The sequence below is a fragment of the Orussus abietinus genome, unplaced genomic scaffold, assembly GCF_000612105.2.
Source record: "Orussus abietinus isolate OABI.00-Male unplaced genomic scaffold, Oabi_2.0 scaffold39, whole genome shotgun sequence".
Taxonomy (NCBI): domain Eukaryota; kingdom Metazoa; phylum Arthropoda; class Insecta; order Hymenoptera; family Orussidae; genus Orussus; species Orussus abietinus.
Genome location: NW_019394554.1, coordinates 650,289 through 669,182, shown reverse-complemented (window position 1 = coordinate 669,182; position 18,894 = coordinate 650,289). Strand labels below are relative to the sequence as shown.

Below are 18,894 nucleotides of genomic sequence, written 5' to 3'. Positions count from 1 at the left end.
AGACCGAGATCGATATATTTGCGAGCTCCACTTCGTCAATTTTCCGCTGAGAAGAAAACGATCGTGTCGACTCTTTGTTCGGCCATTAATCATGCCGGGTCGTTAGGGGGTCTTAAGGACTAAGAATTTCTTTCTCGAATCCGATTTTATCCTAATTAAATTTCTCATTGGCCGGATGGATCGCGCCTGTGATTAGGCGATATTGTTTCCGCCTTCACGGCGAGATTATCGTGATAAATGGTCCTGGCCATTTGTCACGGATAACTTGATCTTGACGCCCCGTGTCGCTTCCGGCGACACTTCATCTACGGTCCTTATTACTTGGATATTTTACGGAAAGTCGAAGTTGCCCCAGGCTGACGTTGCATAAGACTGTCTACGTGCGACTGGAGAAGGTCCGAGTAATAATAAAAAATCCGTGTCTGTTGCAGGGGCAATTTTTACAGAGGACCAAAAAGACAGCCCGTCGGAGTTGGCATTTAAGTACGCCGTGTACAGGATCAACAAGGATAAGATCCTGATGCCAAATTCAATGCTAGTCTACGACATCCAGTACGTGCCTAAAGACGACTCCTTTCGGACCTCGAAAAAAGGTAATCGAGTCCATTCGTAAATGTTACTTCAAGTATTCCTGGCTACTGATTGTATAAGTGCGCAATTGCTCGCCGGTAAATGAGAGAACGTCTAACTAAGCTCCTTTCTCATTGTCAAAGCGATGTGCCGTTTCCGAAATCTTTCGAGCACTCTTAGACTTTTCTTCGGGCAACGAAAGTTTCCCGAGAGATACGATGGGGGAGTTTCGAGATATCGATAAGTCACGACTTTTCAGCTGGCTGACCTCGAGATAAAAACTCTCTGTCCCTTCCGAAAACGCTTCGTTAGGACGATTTATCCACTCGGAGATTCGAATCGCTTTATCGTCGGTAAGACGGGCGAAATCGAATAAAATAATTCCTGCCACTTAATACGTTACGAAAACGTTATATTTATTTTTATTTTCCGGCTCAATTTCAACGAACTCTCCCCATAGCGGAATCTTTGGTCTCACCCCAAGTTCTTCACCCCTTCTGGGGCGATTCCACTAAGGGTGGCAAGTCTCGGTCGCAAAAAGCCCGTTACCGGCAACATCGAGCAGTGGCGTAGTCTCATTAGTTATGCATACAATTTAATAACGGGGTGATGAACGGTGCCACGAGACCCCGTCGAGATCCTACCCCTGTAAGTACATTTTACCCCCACTTCCCCGAGCACGATTTCGTTCTCGACTATCACCGTAGCTCCAAAAAGATTTTCGCCTCAGTCGACGTGCCATCTTCTGCCCTGACTTCTCGCACTTATTTCATGCAAGTAGATGCGCCTTAAGGTATCATGGTCCGAATAAAATTACTATTTAATATATCAAAAGAAGCGCCAAAATGGCGGCCGGAGAGAATCCTCTGAAATTTGACGCAAAGGAGACACTTCCGCTGGAAATATTTTTCCCTCTATTTTGTAAAATTGGCGAGTAAATTTTTTTTTTTTTATCAAGACGTTGAGATTCCAGGATTCCGAAATCCCGAAAATGTCCGGTTTCCGGGAAAAATCTACCCCCGTATATCTTGGTGGGTTTCTCGTCCTGATAACCGTCTCGTCCACCCTCGCATTCGAGATGCGTAAATTATACTTATGCGACGGCGATGTTCATCGGGACTGACATTTTGAGGGGGTCCCCTACCGATTTTGGGAAAAGCTTCCTTTACGATTACGTCACTCTTATATGTCCCGAGATATCACTTCCGTCAGCGGTGGGCATTCTCTCCGAATTCGGAAGCGTCGGAAAAACACGAGAAATCTCGCGGTGGCGTTCGGAATTTATCTTTGGCCTAAATACAAAAATCAACAGCAGGATTAGCGCGTCTGGGTACCGTAGAAGCGGTTAAATAAACAAATGTCCGCAAATGCGTTTTAGGGCACCCCTTCGGCGTGCACCTGCGAAAGGGAAAATAAACGAAAAAAGGATATTAGCCTGGTAAATCGTGAATTTAGCAAAGCGGTCAAAGCTCGGGACGGACCGCCATCGTAGACGAGAGATTGTTAGTAAACTTCCGTGGATGGAAGTAACTTTCAACGACAGTTTGAACGAACCCTAATGGCATATTTAGCGGGGTGTCACCCCCTTCACCGACGACCCTCGCTAGCCGCCCCTTACCCCCGGGTATATCCATTTTCATGGGAACCTTGGTCTACATACATTTATACATACACGACACGCCGTCATATCGGATAAGCGGGAGATCTTTACAGGATCCACGTTACAAGTCGAAGGGGAAAAAGCATCGTTTCCCCGAGATCTTCCCCTAGAAGCCGGAGAAATGGGAAGTAACTTCCATAGTAAATTTCATTTCCGCGCTCCCACGGAATGGCCGCATAATGCCCATCGCCGAGTAGTTACCTTTTATTTTCCAGGAGTTCAGGGAGAGAGTGGCGAGGGACAAGTCAAATCCATGCGCGGTATGAAGTGGGTTGTAAAAAAGGTTTCTCGTTGTTCCGGTGATATACGGGGCCCCTGAAAAACCGTTCTTTATGGCGGCCCAATTTTGCCACGTGTCCGAACCAACATTTTTCCACGGTTTATGGACACTCGGTCGTGACACCCTAACCGAGCTGATTCCGGTATTTATTCCACGATCCGTTTCGACCGAGCGTTTCTTACGCTTTAATTCATTCATCATCCTCAAAACTTGCCCTATCCCCTTTAAAGAGCAACTTCGAGGTGGACTTGAGATTCATGGGTTTCGTTGGCTCGGCTTGGCAATGACACAACTTATTTGAATATTCAAGTCGAGCGTGATTAAATGAGAATTCTGCGCGTTAAGCAGCCCCTGTAAGTGTCGCGATTAAGGAGGGGCTGGACAACCCGTTAACGTCGTAAATCGATCCCAATTTATTTGTCACCACTTTTTTTACCGTCATGTACCAAAATAGTTTTTCTATTTTTTGTGTGTTTTCGAATCGTAATATTCACAACGAATGACTCGCGTCAGAGGTGGCATCGGTAAACTTCGAAAACGAGACACGGAGGGCGAGGGATAACCAGGACCTGCGTTCCTCGCTTCGACGAACCTTTTGTCGCGTTCCTTACGACTTCTGGCCTGGGCGCCCGAGAAATTGCATTATTCATAACGCAACTCCTCACCTTCAACCTGCCGTGGTTTATGCACGCGATGTACGGCCGTGTACGCCTCTCGAGGCCTCTCCAAAGACACCGAGGCCCGCGGACCGTTCGCCATGTTGTTTTGCGAACGTATGTCCCGTCCTTGCACTTCGCGCTTTTATGCCCTCCCCTTTTTTTTCCCCGGAAACTTTATCCCGCGATTTATCGCGGCACTATTCAAACTTTCGCGACGCTACAACAACCGGTGACACGACTCGCTGGCGAAAGTTCGCTAATCGCTCGTCTACTCGACGTTTTGGGCAAAGCCCACTTTGCTCGAATATTAAACGGCATTTGCAATTTACCCCCGAAGTAATTAGTCGGCTTGAGTGGATGGAAAGGTCTATTAACGCCAGACAGGGGACGGGAAAAAGTTAGATCTTGAAGCCTTCCTTGAAGTCCAAGTCGCGATGCAACTGCATCGGACTCGGGTCGATTCGGGAGATCCTATTTTCTCCTTATCGTCCGATCGCCTCTAAAGAGGGTTTTCGAATTTTCCATCCGGGATCTCTCGATTTTGCCAGCGTATCTCACCGCGAGAGTTTATGCCGGCAATAGCGTAAAGTCAATTTTCATCAGATTCCGTTTCGGCCCATCCTTCTATTTATCCTGCGATATTGGCGCGAGCACCGTTTCCGAACGAGAGCTCGAAAGTTTCTCCATTTGCCCCGCCAATATTTTCCTCGGTATACTCCGTCCGAGGTGTTTCCTAATTTTGGGTACATACTCCCTTCTATTTCCTCCCCGAGTCTGGCGACCCATCTCGAAGTCTTTTCCCCGGCCACGTAATTTCGAAGTTCCCTCGGATTCCTGTCAGAAACGTCGAGATCGAAATTGGCGATAACCGCGACGAGCTGCGTCTGGTCGGGAAGTTTTACCGGATTTCGTCGCAGAAATTCCCCGGAAAATTTAGCCACGACGTGGGATTTTATTTCCCAGAAGTGCACTTTTTCTTTCCGGCAATTCACGCGAAGGCGACCACCTTTTACTTCCGAAAATCGAATCCAGCGATTTTTGCCCCAGATGCGCGCAAACATCGTTGGTTCATTTATGTATAAGGGACGTGACGCGATATCGGATATTCTCTATTGACGTTTTCAAAAGTAGTTATGGAGTATGTAACAGGAATCGTGACCATTACCGGTCCCCGGTCACGGAATGGAGGATGCGGCAGGAAGAGCGGCCATTCGTGGATGTATCCATTTCCCGTCCATTTCCTCTAACATGCGGCATTTTGCGGCTGATCGGACAATTCCCTCTCCCGATCTCTCCTTCTCTCGTCATCTTTCCGACACCTAGCCATCTCCTAGGGAATAGGAGTCTGTTTCATAAATCTCCATTTGCTCCTTTCACGAGGCGGCCATTCTTGCCCGTTTCCTCGGACGGCTCGCCCGTGGGCCCCCCGGAAATTGAATTCTAAGCTCGATCTAACCGACCCCAACGAAACACTTCGTAAAACGTCAAACGAAAACGAACCCGGCACTTCGGCCACGCGTCGGCCCAAAAAGGGCACCAAAGCCGCTTTCCGCCTCGCAAGAAGCGAGAATGCCTCGAGCTCTCGCCATTTTGATTCGACCGGGTGGACGGGGGGAGCCCATAAATCGATATTACATTTTATTGCGCCCTTGATACGAATGCGACCGATAACGGGATAAACGGCACAATTTTTTAACGACGTTCGCAGCTTGCAAGCAGTTGTCCAGGTCGGTGCAGGGAATTTTTGGTCCATCGGATCCCCTCTTGGGAGCTCACATTCAAAGCATCTGCGAGGCTCTGGACGTTCCTCATCTGGAAGCCAGGGTCGACTTCGAGCCAACCTTCAAGGAGTTCAGCATCAACCTCTACCCCTCGCAAGACCATCTCAACAAGGCTTTCAAGGATCTCATGTCTTTCCTGAACTGGACCAAGGTGGCCATAATCTATGAAGAGGATTACGGTAAGTGGTTCATCTCGCTCCTCAACTTCTGACAATGTAAAATCTCCCCTTTCGAATTCCTCGAGGGTCTCGAATATTACATGGGGATCCTTCCAGGACTCGAAACTCGTAAAACTCATCTCACGGTATTTTCCAGGTAATCGGCGTTCCAATTAATCTCTCTCGAGACGCACTCGAGTAGGAACATAAATGAAATACTTATGAATCTCTCTGCACCCCTGAAAGCTCGCCCAGAACGAAGTTAGTGAAAAGTAATGCATCCCTGGAGGCGAGGTACAGGGATGTAAAACATCTTTCCATAAAAAAATCGACGCAAAGGCAGGCATAAAAATGACTGGATTTTAATATTAATTTATTACTTGGCACTCGGGCCATTTTTGCGAGGACTCCACTTCGGAGTTCGGAGAACTCGAATTGAACGGGAACCGAAGCGACGAATTCCGTCGCTTCTCCTGGAAGCTCCTCGACGACGTCGTCGACGATGTGGCCGTTGCTAAAAAGGGACTTGCAAAGTACGATTAACTAAGGAAGTATTCATACCTTCTAGGGATTCCCTCCATAAGTCCCTCCCCCTCGTTAGAACACAAATAAACCTGATCCACTCGCATCTGCATTAGCTCGGCGTGGTAGATGCAGCTGCCGTTTGCGTCCCGACGTTTTCGCAAGCCCTCGGCTCCTGGAAGTAACCTCGGCTCGCTAAGACGATGAATTGCAAGTGCAAAATACTCGCGGAAATGGGAATGGGCACTTGAATCGGTGGTTGTCTGGTACCGTTCCTGCGAGGAACGAGGGAGAAACTGAATGGAAACGGAAGTGACAAGTTCCGAGTTACGCTCGAGTTCTTGCCCGGCACCGCGGACAATGTAGAAGTTGTTGAAAACTCAACTAACACAACTTTGGTGAAAAATGGAAAAGCTACTCGGAATACCTAATGTACGGTTGGCAAAAGGTTTTCCGATTCAGGGCTCGTAGTTGTAGCCTCGATTGGCCTAACGACAAGCGGACATTTCTACTCTCGAGCACTTTCCAGGAGACGTGGACATTTTTCAAAGTACAGTTTTTATCGTCAATTAGAATCCCCGTCTTCTGGGAGAGTTACCGGAACGATCAGAGGTAGGACCGGTAAAATGGCAGCTAGGAGGAGGTGATCGATCGGAAACGGAAGCAAGCAAGTTCCGAGTTTCGCTAGAGTTCCAGACGCTGCCGAAGACAATGTAGAAGTTGTTAAAAGGGGTCTCGCACGAAGGATTCGGAGGTCCTTCCAGGGTGGTCCACGCCGTTCCGCGGCAAATGAAATTACACGCTTCTTTTTCCTCTACGTCGGTACTTCCCGTCCGGCAAGGACGCTCCGGAGTTCCTGCCTACCCTCAAACTCGAGTCCCCTCTGTCCCCTCGTTTGAGTCTCCGGAGACGCTTCTCGAAACAATCGCAAACTGGTGAGGGGCCTCGGTGTTAACTTTCTCGAAAATACCCTCGACCTGGATTTTCGACCGGCGAATTCGGGTCGATATTCCCTCGGACACTCGGTCGTCATTTCGGAAGCACCATTTGCATCCCCTTCGATTCGGTCTTTTTTCGATTTTGCCGGCCCCCTGGAAATTTTCCCACGCTACATCTCGTCCGATAAATCGAGGGGAGTGAAATAATCATTAATGGGCCATTTGAAAAGACTTCGCCCCGTTAAGGGTGGTCGCGAATTCCTGACGAATTTATGGGGGACGTTACAAATTGGCCATCGTCCGTTTCGTCGGCCATGACGACGCGCGTCCGTTCGGTTGACGTTTCGATTTGGCAGCGAGAGGCGTGACGATTACTCGTTGATTAATTTTTTCCATCTGCCTGGAGCCGTGACAAATTAGTTACCGATGAAACCGCCGATTGGAAGTGGTCTGTTTACGAGGAGAGCCATACGGTAAATCGTGCGATGCGCTGACCTGGTGGTTTTCTCGTTCCAGGACTCTTCAAGCTCCAGGACCTGGTAAAGTCGCCACCGTCGGTCAGGACGGAAATGTACATTCGTCAGGCTGGTCCTGGATCCTACAGGCAGGTCCTTAGAGAGGTTCGCCACAAGGAGATCTACAAACTGATCGTGGACACCGACCCCGCGCACATGCAACTCTTCTTCAGAGCGGTAAGTGTCTCGAGGAATGCAATTTGAAAAAAATTCAAGGGATCAGGCTATTCCCTCCGGGCCAAAAAGCTCTCCAGAATATTTCCACGACTTGCGGCACGATCAAAGGACGAATCTGCATTGCATATTGGTCAAGCCGAAGATTCTTCCCGACAAGCGAGACGCATCGGTCGACTTTTTCTCCCGGAATCATAAAGAATCTCGGACCCGGGAGGTCGATCGAATTCTGCGAGGCACGAGTATCGGAGAATCCCATCGGATAGCCTGGAGAGATCCAGAATGTGTGGATATCCCAGATTTATTCGGCCAAGTTCTCTCCGGGGTCCAAAGGAAGGACCCTAGCGGCTTTGTCGATAGGATCGGAAGGATTGCCCACGAAAGTCAGTGTACAGATTGAATTCTGTGAGAAGATGCTGCGGCCTGGATCTCTCCGGACCGTGATTGGTATTGGTCCAGCGGATCCATGGGAAAGGGCCGAGGGGATGATGATTTCTCGGCTGCACTATACGCGGGTCTCGTTCGATAAAAACTCGAGGTCGGAAAATATCGGAGCTGAAATTTTCTGCCCAGTTTTGTTGAAAATGGAGGCTACGGTCGCACGTAGTTACCCTATGGAATATTTGTACAATCATGTGGATCGTGGATAAAATCGCGTAATATCGCCGGGGGACAGAAATCCGAATGCACCAGACGTTCGAGAAATCGATGAGACGATTTCCAGGCAGAAGTTCGAGTTCCACCCGTGGCATACTTCCACTTAATCTTTCGACCGACTGTTTGAAGTTTCTCAGAGTGTGCCGCCGAAAGAGCGATGCTCGCTCTGCTGCGACAGGTGGAAGTGACTTAAGGCTAACCTCAAAAGTGACTTTGATCTTCCCGCCCGCGAAAATCCATTTATCCACAGAGGTGCCGTTCCTCCTGCTTTTCCCTTTTATTCTCCACGAAGTTCCTACCCCTTCTTACGGAGTAAAATCGCCGGATTCCATCAGGCACGACTCGAACTTTTTGAGTATTTTTTTTTAATTCGGTTATTCTCGGGCCCATTTGAAGAATTTCCAGGAAAATTGTAAAGGTTGCGGTTAAATAAGACCCGTTGTTCCGGCGATCGTTCTGATCGTGTTTAACATAGCAAGTAAGATCTTTCCTTTGGGCTAGCCGGGGCAATCTCGTCCGATGTGGCCAGGAAAGCGTTATTTGCATGCAGTCCCTCGGGATCGCTCGGATATTCTCTCCCGGTAGAATAATCAAAAAACATCCCGGCCTTTATATTCTACCCTTCCGGCGTCCCGGATTCCCGGGGATTGCCCGAAAGAATTACCCGCTTCTGGACGAGGGATCGATAGGTCGAAAACTCCTTCGGAGAACGCCGTTGTCGCCGGCCCCCTTTTCCGAGCAGACTTGTCCTCCATAATGAAGTACAAGACGGCGCCTTTGAAGACAAGACGTTGTCTCATGGAGTATCTTAATAACCCTGTAAATAGGTAACTGCCGCGTTATCGAAATGTCCTGGAAAAAATTCTCTCCTTTTCCTATCAATTATTCATAATTTACTCTTTATCATTTTTATACCCCGGTCTTAAATTCCCCTTGAAAAAAATTCCAGTTGATTAAACTAAATTACCAGCACTTTATCCATTTTTTCTTTTTCCGTTTCAGATCTTGCAGCTGCAGATGAACGACTACAGATACCATTACATGTTCACCACTTTTGTAAGTGCCGATAATTATTTACTTGACCCTGTACGATAGTATTATCTGTATATGCAGAGAAGTCTCTGTCATTTCAAGGATCAGTTCGATTCCTTGGTTCCGAAATTGACCTAAGGGTCCTCCTTTGAATTCACCCCAAAGAAATTTCTACGAGACAGCAGGAGTCGAAGACGATCCTTGATCCTTGTCCCCCTCGCTTTGGAATCGATTGATCCCTTTGATGTTCGGATTTCGAATTTACGACCACCTGAATTAGCATCCATTGGGGAAAGTCGTCGGGTCGTCATCGCGTTTACACGGAATATCGAATCGGAAGCATCTTAGGGCCCTAACAGTCTGGGAATATTTGACTAAGGGCCACGAGGGGAGGTTTGTAAATTCTCGAGGACGATGCACGATCTCTCGACAGGAGCAAGCATCCCCGGAATATCCAGTTTGCTCGAATCAATCACCGGATATTTACGAGGGTGCCCACCCAGTATGCACGGCATTACCCAAGCAATCCTTAAAATAATATCCGAAAATTGACGGTACACCTCTCCTCATGCATACGTTACGTCAAACTACTTTAAGCCTCGGAATCTGGAACGACCCGAAAATGTTCCAATCACTTACTCATTTAATTAATCGAACTCATGTAATTCATTGAAAGCCCCCGTGTCGCGGTATCGTAAGATCGGCATAAAGTACGTCATTCGCTGTATACGCGCGAATTTGCATACTATCGTTCATTCAAAGAGACCGGCGTGTTTGATCCTACCCCTTTCGTTCGGAGACGACATCCCCTGGGTCGATAAAACAACGGATTACCTCTAAATCGACAGAAACGTCCCCATCGGAACGCCATCTTTGTCATCCCTCGTAGTTCGTCATTCTAGATATAACCAAAGGATCGATTCTACTTTTTTTTTTTTTTAATACCTTTCCTATGGTGGATTTTTTGGATTCGGGAAATTTGAGGGGCGAAGGACGTTTCGAGGATTGGGATTTGAAACGAGATCGGGGCACGATACCGAATCAACGATCGGTTTTCCAACGGGTTGTAGCTAGTCAAGGTAGCGTCGAGGAGGCGATTAATCGACGAGCGTGATCGGGGCTTTATCGAGACGGCGGATCGATGTCGATATCGATCGATCTGCCCGGTCTAGTTTAATATGGTGCCGGGCACGTAGGTAATTTGGTAGATTTTTGGCTAATCGTTTCCTGGACCGATTGGCTTCCAAACCGGAGCCATCGACCAAACGCTCGCTTTTCCCGAGCAGGAAGCACCTGCCGATTTTTTCCCCTATTCAATTTCTCCGACGCTTTTCCCGCTTTCCAGCTCATTTCCGATCGCAGCTTCGCGTCACTCGAGCCGTGGCGAATAAATCGCCTCTCCAGCGGCCGTTCCGCGTCGGATGTTCCGCGGGCCGCGGTGACCAACGCTCGCGAATCAAATTGCTGGTCGATGGCGCGTCGGGCAAGATTTATTTCCATCGGATCGAATTCATGACGCATTGATTATCCAGACGAACCGACGATTTCCGGGGAAGAGTCACGATTTCCGGGGAAAAGTCGCGGGAAATAATGAAAATCTCCGATTTTAGTATTCCCTTTAGTTTTCGCGCGTCATCCATTTTCGGTGTCCACTTGCTTCCAGGATATCGAGACGTTCGATCTCGAGGACTTCAAGTACAACAGCGTGAACATGACAGCCTTCCGATTGGTGGACCTCGAAGAGCCAAATGTTGCCGAAGTCCTGCGGCAAATGGAACGCTTCCAGCCGATTGGCCACGCCATTCTCAATAAAACCGGAGTTATACAGGTTGGTCGAAAAAAACCCGAACGCCAGGTTAGCACCCTCGGGCTTGTCCACTTTCGGTCCCATCTCGCGCACCCCTCTCTCGTATCGGTGCATTTTACTTTCGCATCCCCTTTCCCATTTGCGATTCCAGCGATGCGCGAACGCGAGTCGCACCTCCTGAGTAGAAATAAAAAATATGTTCCAGGCAGAACCAGCTCTGGTGTACGACAGCGTCCAGGTTTTCGCCCATGGACTCGCGGCCCTCGACAGGAGTCACGTCCTGCGCCCTGCAAATTTATCCTGCGAGAAGGAGGAGCCCTGGGACGACGGCCTCTCTCTCTACAACTACATCAACGCGGTACGTTCCATCGATCCTTGGAGGTTATTAAAAGCAGGAAATCAGGATTTTTCGGCCACTCGCCAACCGGGAGATAAGGAAGCTTCCTTTCCTTGGAACACTCGCGAACTTCTCACGAGGGGAATTAAAATCCGAACTTTTTTACAAGTAGCCTGCATCTGCTGATAAGGGTGCACCTGTTTCTTGAATTTATTAAAAAGTTGGGGCGCCAGTTCTTTCCTTAACTCGTTCTGTCACTTAGCCCGGAATCCCAACATCCTGGCGAGCACAAATTGTCGGTTATTCATTAGGGCGGAATTGCAAATGTCGGCGCACTGACACGCAACTGCAACGCGGTGCGGATCCAACATCCGGGTTGACATAATTAAAATTGATAACGCTCCGTAAATAAATTTAGTCAACTCCCCTGAGGGATGAGAGTTGAGATTTTCTCTCCTGTCAAGCCGCGACTCCGATTCGCAAGAAATCCTGGAAAGGGTTCGGTCAAGTTGGACAGATGGAGGCCTTTAAAAAAGATTCTCGCATCTTGCGAATCCGATCGACTTGCGATCGTATAAAGGGAAATTTCGCAGCTCGCCGTGAATTTAACGAGCTGCCGAAATCGTTTGAAAGCAGCTCGATGCTTCCTTAGACGGTAAATAAGACGTCGTAAACCGAAACCTTTTATTCCCCCGTTTATGTCACTGGCGTGATAGTTCACCGTCGACGTGATATCGTCCTTTTTTCCGCATCTCCTGTATCCCCAGGACCCGGGAAATCCTCTTACCTCGGGTACTCGAGAGAATTTTTCCAATTACCCATCCGCCGGCTTCCTCGACGAGACCATGTCACATTACCTGAGCGGGTATTGCTTTATTTTCATTTAACCGGAAGGTACCTGGTGAATACGTCTAAGGGTTCGGTTTCATGCGAGAACCGCAGTATCCCCTTATTACGCCATGACTTTTTCATGGCATTTTCAGAAGAAGCCCCTTACACGGCCGATCTCTGTCGTTACGCTAAAGCGAACTAAAAAGCGAACTTTGCGTTACCGGTAAATGCCGCGTCGTTATTTAATATCGGAGCTAGGCAAGATCTTTCGGTGAGGTGTTTCAATGCTCTTTCGTGTTTTATGTAATTTATCGATATCTCCTGATATTACGGCGCGATATTCGAGAAAATGGGAAGTATTACCCGCTCTCCTGGAATTCAGCGTAACGCTCATAAGGTGGAATTTATAACGTGGAATATCTGATGGTTTTAGGAGGGGAGGGGGTGTGTTCATCAAAGGTGCATGTGCTAATTAAGACCGTGTTCCTGATAAAGCTCCCTTCTAATGAGCTCCTCGTTACATTTTACTTGAAAGGTTTTCGGTTTCAGACGTCAAAGCGAGCTGGTGATACCGTATACCGACCTCGTCGAAGAGACATTCTCATAAATATAACCCTCCGAATATTAAAATCTTACTAGGGCTACGTTCATTGACCGACCTCGCGCGTTTTAATCCTCGTTCCCCGAAGGTGACAAAAGTCCCACGAATTTTGTCCCTCGTTTTTAACTCCGCATCCGTGGAAACCCGTTCTCGTCGGGTTGAATGCATTTCCGACTCTGACGAGCGAAATCGGAAACGTTTCGGATCAAAATTGACCGAAATTGGACCGTGACAGGAGTACAAAGGGTTTCCACCCCGCCGTTCTACGAGTCCTCTTTAGGACTCGATAAATAATAATTCAACCTCTGTTAGCTAATAAAACTTTTCGAGCGCCCGTCATGTCGACTCGTGAAGAAGTCAGTAAAATTCGTTAAAAAATTCTAGCTGGATAAAATCGAGCGGATAAGTCGGTTAAATCTGTATCGACAGTCTTGGAAAGTTGGGAAGCTGTTCAGTTTAACGAGACACCTGCAACCTGTTGTCGAAGAAAACGAAGTTAGCGGCGGTCAACAATCCCGCGTTCTTGCATAAAGGCGCGAGGGGATGAGCGACGGGAGATCGAAGAATCCCGAGGGAGATGGCACGGTGGAGGAAGGGATTATGGAGAAGTTAAGCTCTCCCGAGGGAAGGCGCGAAAGCCGAAGAAGCCGAGTCCTCTGAAAGGCGGCTGAATTAGACATGGAAGGAGCTTTTTGTAACGCGCGAGAGAGGCCGAGAAAAAGCGGAGATAGCTGCGCTGGACGTTTTCTATTGGTCGTTAGGGGTCGACCGTAAATTAAGGAAATAATTACCGCGACGACGTCGTTAGGGCCAGGGAGGAATTTAAATTCTCCCGTAAATCCTGGAAAACGTGGACTCGTCGGAATAATATCGCGACTGATCGAGCCGTCCCTCTTCGGGGCATAAATGAGCGATTTTGACGAGCGACATAAGAAGGTACTTAGAAAACGCCCAATTAATGAAGAACGACGACCAGGATTTACTCCTCGGCTCCCTAAGGTACTTTAGGAAAGGATGTCCGGATTTAAGAAATAATTTGAGAAACCACCTCGGTCCAGGGAACGCAAGAAAATACTCCCGGCACGTCGGGAAATTAAACTCCGAAGAAGCCCGCTGATCCAGATGAAAATAATCGCGAACTACCAGGACCCAGTTAAGTCGATGAGTCCGAAGGAGGTTCGAACTTTCCGAATTGCGAGATAGGAAATCGTCCAACTTCTCAAGCCGGAGTTTCATCGACTCCATTTCTCTATCGATGAAGTCGCCACCATTCGGGCAGGACGAGGAATCGCGGTATTTCGGTAAAGCAGGGACTTGCTTAATGAAATATATATCTACCCTCCGCTCTCCATTATCGCTCTCGAGTGGCGCTCGATATTCGATATTCCCGGAAATTCCCCGGCGTTTCCCTTCGATTACCATACCGATCGAATCGAGCCCGACTTATTTCACAGCCTACCGAGATTTTAATGAAACTCTGGGACGCCGTTCTCGGAACAAACGTAAATCATTCTTTTTTTTTTCTCCCGAACTCGCAACTCGTTGCAGCTCCCACGAACGGTTTTGCGTTCGAACGGCACTCCACGACTATTCCCAACTACGGGACACAAATACGGGATTCGAGAGCGCAAAGCCAGCCTGGAGAAGGAGCGTATCGTTGGCACATGAATAATTAAACAGTGTAATTAGCAAATAGCTCGGTGCACGAGCTGGGTTCTCTTACACCCACGTGCGCGAATCCGCACCGAGCCCGACATGTCCGAGTACGATGCCATTCGTATCGGATAGGTACAGGTGCGTGTACCATTGCACGCACTGCGGGTGCACGCGTATGCAAGCAACTATCCTGAGCAAGCCGAGGCCGACGGGAGCCGAAGTCTCATTAGCCAGGAATTACTGACAAAATTGAACTTTGCGACGCGTTACCTAACCCCTCCATGAGTTCTTCGAGGTGTTCCGAGCATGTTCCCATGCTTTTCCCATTACCCCGCGATCGTGTACGTAATACCCCCTGGTAGATCTACACATCCACGTGATTTTTCGAGAGATATAGAACATGGAGGACCAGAAGGGCGGACCTTCCGTGCTAACAAGTTGCCAATGAGAGCTGGTGGGACCTCTGGCGGGTAATTCGGTGTAATGGAGGCGCTCGTAATGCACATTAATCGAGGAATGGCCTCGGAAAGCGTTTCGGGGAACGAATGGTCGCTAGGAAACGTGCCCATTTTAACCGACCGTTAACCTATTTTCCGAGGGACTTCTTTGGAAGTCGTACTATTGCAGTCGGCCATTCTCGACAAGTGCAACAAGGCGAGGATCTCCGCGACATCCAGAAATTCCCGTTAGCACGATCAAGCAAACCGTTTCCTCGCTCCTCGGCCGATTCCGCAACTTTACGAGTTCGTCGTCCCGGTTTGACTTTCGGGATCAGCTCGGTTGAATTTCCTCGGAAGGTCCTGCAAAGTCGTCGCGGTGGGGCGCGACGCGGACCGGAAGCGGAGGACGTTCCGCGTCCGTGGAAGCGACCCCCGCGACGTCCGCGGAACGGAATGGCCTCACATCCCGGAACCCGGGGAAACTCCGCGAAACTTATAAACCGGGACAATGAAGACTCGCGAATTATTTGGTTAGACTCTCCTCTCTCCGTCGCGCCGTTAGAACGCGTGGATCCCATTATAAGTTCGCCGGGAAGGAGCGGGCCGAAGACCTCAACTTTCGGCCGCGTCCGTTCCGTTCCGCACAACCCGGTCCCAGAAATGGCCCCGCACAGGCCGGCTCACTTCTCAAAGGAACCAACTTTAGTCGTGAGACGAGGCCCCGGTGGAACTTGGGCAACTTCTTTAAGCTCCGCGAACAAAGTGCCGGATATTTCGCCGCGATTCGCTTTGACGCCGTCCGATTCCATCTTTCTAACCTCGAAATGGGACGAAAGGGACAATTGCGAGTTAAGCGTGGAGCGATTTGAATTTCTTCTCTCCAAATGTATGGAGCTTTCGGCTTTCACCTTGAAGAGGCATTACTAAAGTACCAAGAGACCAACCGTCCGACCGCATCCCGGGGATTGATATCCCAAACCAAGGACTATTCACTTGGAAATCAATGAAAACGATTTCCTTTGATTTTATATGATAAACGAGAATACGAGTTGGTAACGAGTGACGGTTGGTCATAAAATTGTGCCAGTCTTTCGGTGAATTCCAACGATTTCCAGCTGACTTCCACATGATTTCAAGGGCTAAAATCCATGATTTCCTGAGTGATTACCCTCTCGATCTCAAAGGAACGACTCTGGAATTTTTTTTTTTCTTTTTTTTTCTTTCCGTGAGGACCCTCGGGGCACATTTTCGAGCTCCATCCTTCGACGAGAGATCCGGCGAACGCGAACGCCGCGATGCTCTCTCTGTAACTGAACGCTTGCAAATGGATTTATGCTGGCAGCACCTAACATAATTCACCTCCCATCGGCGTGTGCGCGAACGGGGTAGAAGAGCCGCGATGTAGAGCCGCGGTGTAGAGCCGCTATGTAGAGTCGGTGCCAAACCAGGGGTAATTAACGCGCAAATCTGCCAGGACGATTCCAGCGGAAAATCTCGCGCGAACTTTCCGCCGAAGCGTACGTTAACAGGGGGTGATTTACGACGGAAGAAATGGCCGAGTCTTTTCCAGAGGACGAGGACGAATGCGGCGGTTTCGACGCTTTTTGCCCCGCGGATTGGCTTCGAATTCTTAGCCGCGTCCCACTTGCATTAACACGCCGATAATCTGCCAAATCGGTTTTGCACGTCCGTTAAGGGTGGTCGCGATTAATTGTGATCATTTAGGAGGAAAAACTGCGACGCGAAGTGACGAATATCGGTGTTGTAGGCAGGCTTACACGGACTAACCGGCCACATCGAGTTCAACGAGGGCAAGAGGAACAACTTCAAATTGGACCTCTTGAAGCTGAAGAAGGAGGAGCTGGTCAAGGTCGGCGAGTGGAAACCCGGAAGTGGAGTAAACGTTACCGACGTGGGGGCTTTCTACGAGACCACGGCCACCAATATCACCCTCGTCGTAATGACGAGAGAGGTACCCTCCATTTTGCGATTACTTCAACATTCACTTCAGGGTCTCGCTACTAGCAAGAGATGGCACCTGGGGCTTCTCTTCTTCTCTCGAAATGGTCCCCGTTCCTCCCTTTGCGCTCCTTTTTACCATTAATATAAATTTCGAGATCAAAGCCGCGGTGGACCTCGTTACGCCGCGTCGAGAAAATTGCGGGGAAGTGTTAATAAAAAATTAAAGCAAGCCTCGAGACGAAGGATGGGAGCTGCAAAGCCGATTGATCGAATAACTTTTGATCGTAAGTTTAATGTTCAATGTTTGGACCGACGATCGGCTTCCAACTCCCGAGAGTACGTCGCAATTATCCCTGAGGTCGGATCGAGATGAGAGGTTATTTATCACTGCAGGAAAACCTGATTCGCCGATGCAAAAATCGAATTTGCATCGATCGTCCGGTTTTTATTTTCAGGGAGAGGAGAACACATTTTTAGGCACGCTCTCGAAAAGATTGAAAAAGGAAAAAATCGTCGATGGCACTCGGTTACAGTTGAAAGCTTGGGTCGTCACCGAGTTTCGTTTAATCTTGCAAAGTGACTACGTCTAACAGGGAATTTTTTGCTTTGAACAGGAAAAACCGTACGTCATGGTGAAGGAGGACAAAAATCTGACTGGTAATGCCAGATTCGAGGGCTTCTGCATCGATCTTTTGAAGTGGATCGCCAGTCAAGTCGGCTTCCAATACGCGATTCGATTGGTCCCCGATCACATGTACGGGGTCTACGATCCCGAAACCAAGGAGTGGAATGGAATAGTACGGGAACTCATGGAAAAGGTGAGCAGTGGAATTTTAACCATCTCGTAATTTACTTGATTTTTCACTCGGCGGCCTCTTTTATCCAGGAAATCCCGCATAAATATTTTTAACGCCCATTCGAGATACTCGCCAAGGTAGAGGATTCGGGAAATTTATGAACACGTGGAATTAATAAAGGCAAAGGGGAGGAAAAAGAAGTTTGTATGCAAAATACCCTGGAAGTATGTCGCAATAAATCCGACGGTGGGAGAATTTCATTATGCATACCACGACGAAAACATGTGATCTAATTTGATTTTTTTCCCGGTTGCTCCCTCCCACCTTGCAAGCTCCGGCCGGAAATGTCGGCCGGCGAGCTTCGATCCGCGAAACGTCCTACAGATGTTGCCTCCGGGAATTTGCATTGTAAAGCTCCTCTGGATTATTAAGTGTCCCCCCCGGTGTTCTTTCAGGACTTTAGTTGTAGTTTCCCGGAAACTTGGGAGTTAAACGTAAAACCGTGCAGGACAAGACAAAAAAATGGAGGAAGCACTGGGTGTGCACTATTTTTTAAGGAACGCGAAGAAAAGCTCTAGAGAAATTCCCGATTTTTCATTTTCATCCAAATATTTTCCTCGACCCCCTTGCTGTTAGTCAAGTATACGAAGGCTCGTGCACATGCCGAAGCGACAGTGAAAAATGAAGCTGAACTCTTCTCGTACGGTTTTCTTACTTTCCTTATTCCCCTTCAAGCACTTCAAACTTTATTGAAGAGAAAGAAACGGATCGATGATCTCGCTCAAAAGCTACACAAATTTCGAAACAACTATTATTTCATCCTGACTGCCCTTCAATAAAGACGAAGTACGTTTGGACAAGAAGTACGTATTGTACTCGTGGACATTTCATGTAGAGACTTTTTCAGAAATATATCAAGCGACAAGCTTTCAAGAAACTCTATTAGCTTTCACTTTGAAACCGAGTCGATATAATACATATAACGTCCGTATAAAATCGACAGCTTCTCCACCCCTTGCCGTCTCTTTCCGGTGGCGTCTCCGAAAATATTTCACCCTCCCGGTTGGTCGGTACCTTTAATAAATATTTAGAAAAAAATCCTCCGCCACTAATATCGCGCAATTTTACCATATACTACGATGTAAAGAAGCTCAGAATTTTCCTCGGCCCCAGCGTTCTAAATTTTAATAAGCGATTTAACGTTTGAAATCCACATTAAAATCTCGTAAAACGGGACCCTCTGGAGCGGAAGAAGAGCTGGAAGTACAAGGACGAATCGGCAGATCCGGGGCGCGAGTTAATAAGCGATTTCAATAAACTATCGCGTCATCGTCGCCGTGGAAACGAGCCGAGTGGATTTTCTGAAATTGTCGTCGCCAGGAAACAGCCGGAATAACGAGATTTAAACGAGGCGGAAGCTGTAAAGCGAGTACCGGCCCGGCAATGCAAACGATCTCGCTCGTCTTAACGACGCTTGCGACGAATTACTTCTAACGAAATCGCCGCAAACGATCGAT

General features: G+C 48.3%; 1 protein-coding gene across 1 annotated transcript in view; it reads left to right on the top strand.

Moving 5' to 3' along the window:
- The first annotated feature begins 505 nt into the window (after positions 1–505).
- The window catches only part of LOC105697530 (glutamate receptor ionotropic, kainate 2), a 36,063-nt gene continuing 17,674 nt past the window's right edge, over positions 506–18,894 (top strand). The window contains exons 1-8 of the mRNA XM_023432679.1: positions 506–593; positions 4,878–5,129; positions 7,085–7,260; positions 8,917–8,970; positions 10,610–10,774; positions 10,959–11,111; positions 16,387–16,590; positions 17,195–17,398. Coding sequence (XP_023288447.1) covers positions 521–593; positions 4,878–5,129; positions 7,085–7,260; positions 8,917–8,970; positions 10,610–10,774; positions 10,959–11,111; positions 16,387–16,590; positions 17,195–17,398 — 1,281 coding nt within the window. The 5' untranslated portion in view covers positions 506–520. The remainder of the gene's footprint in view (positions 594–4,877; positions 5,130–7,084; positions 7,261–8,916; positions 8,971–10,609; positions 10,775–10,958; positions 11,112–16,386; positions 16,591–17,194; positions 17,399–18,894) is intronic.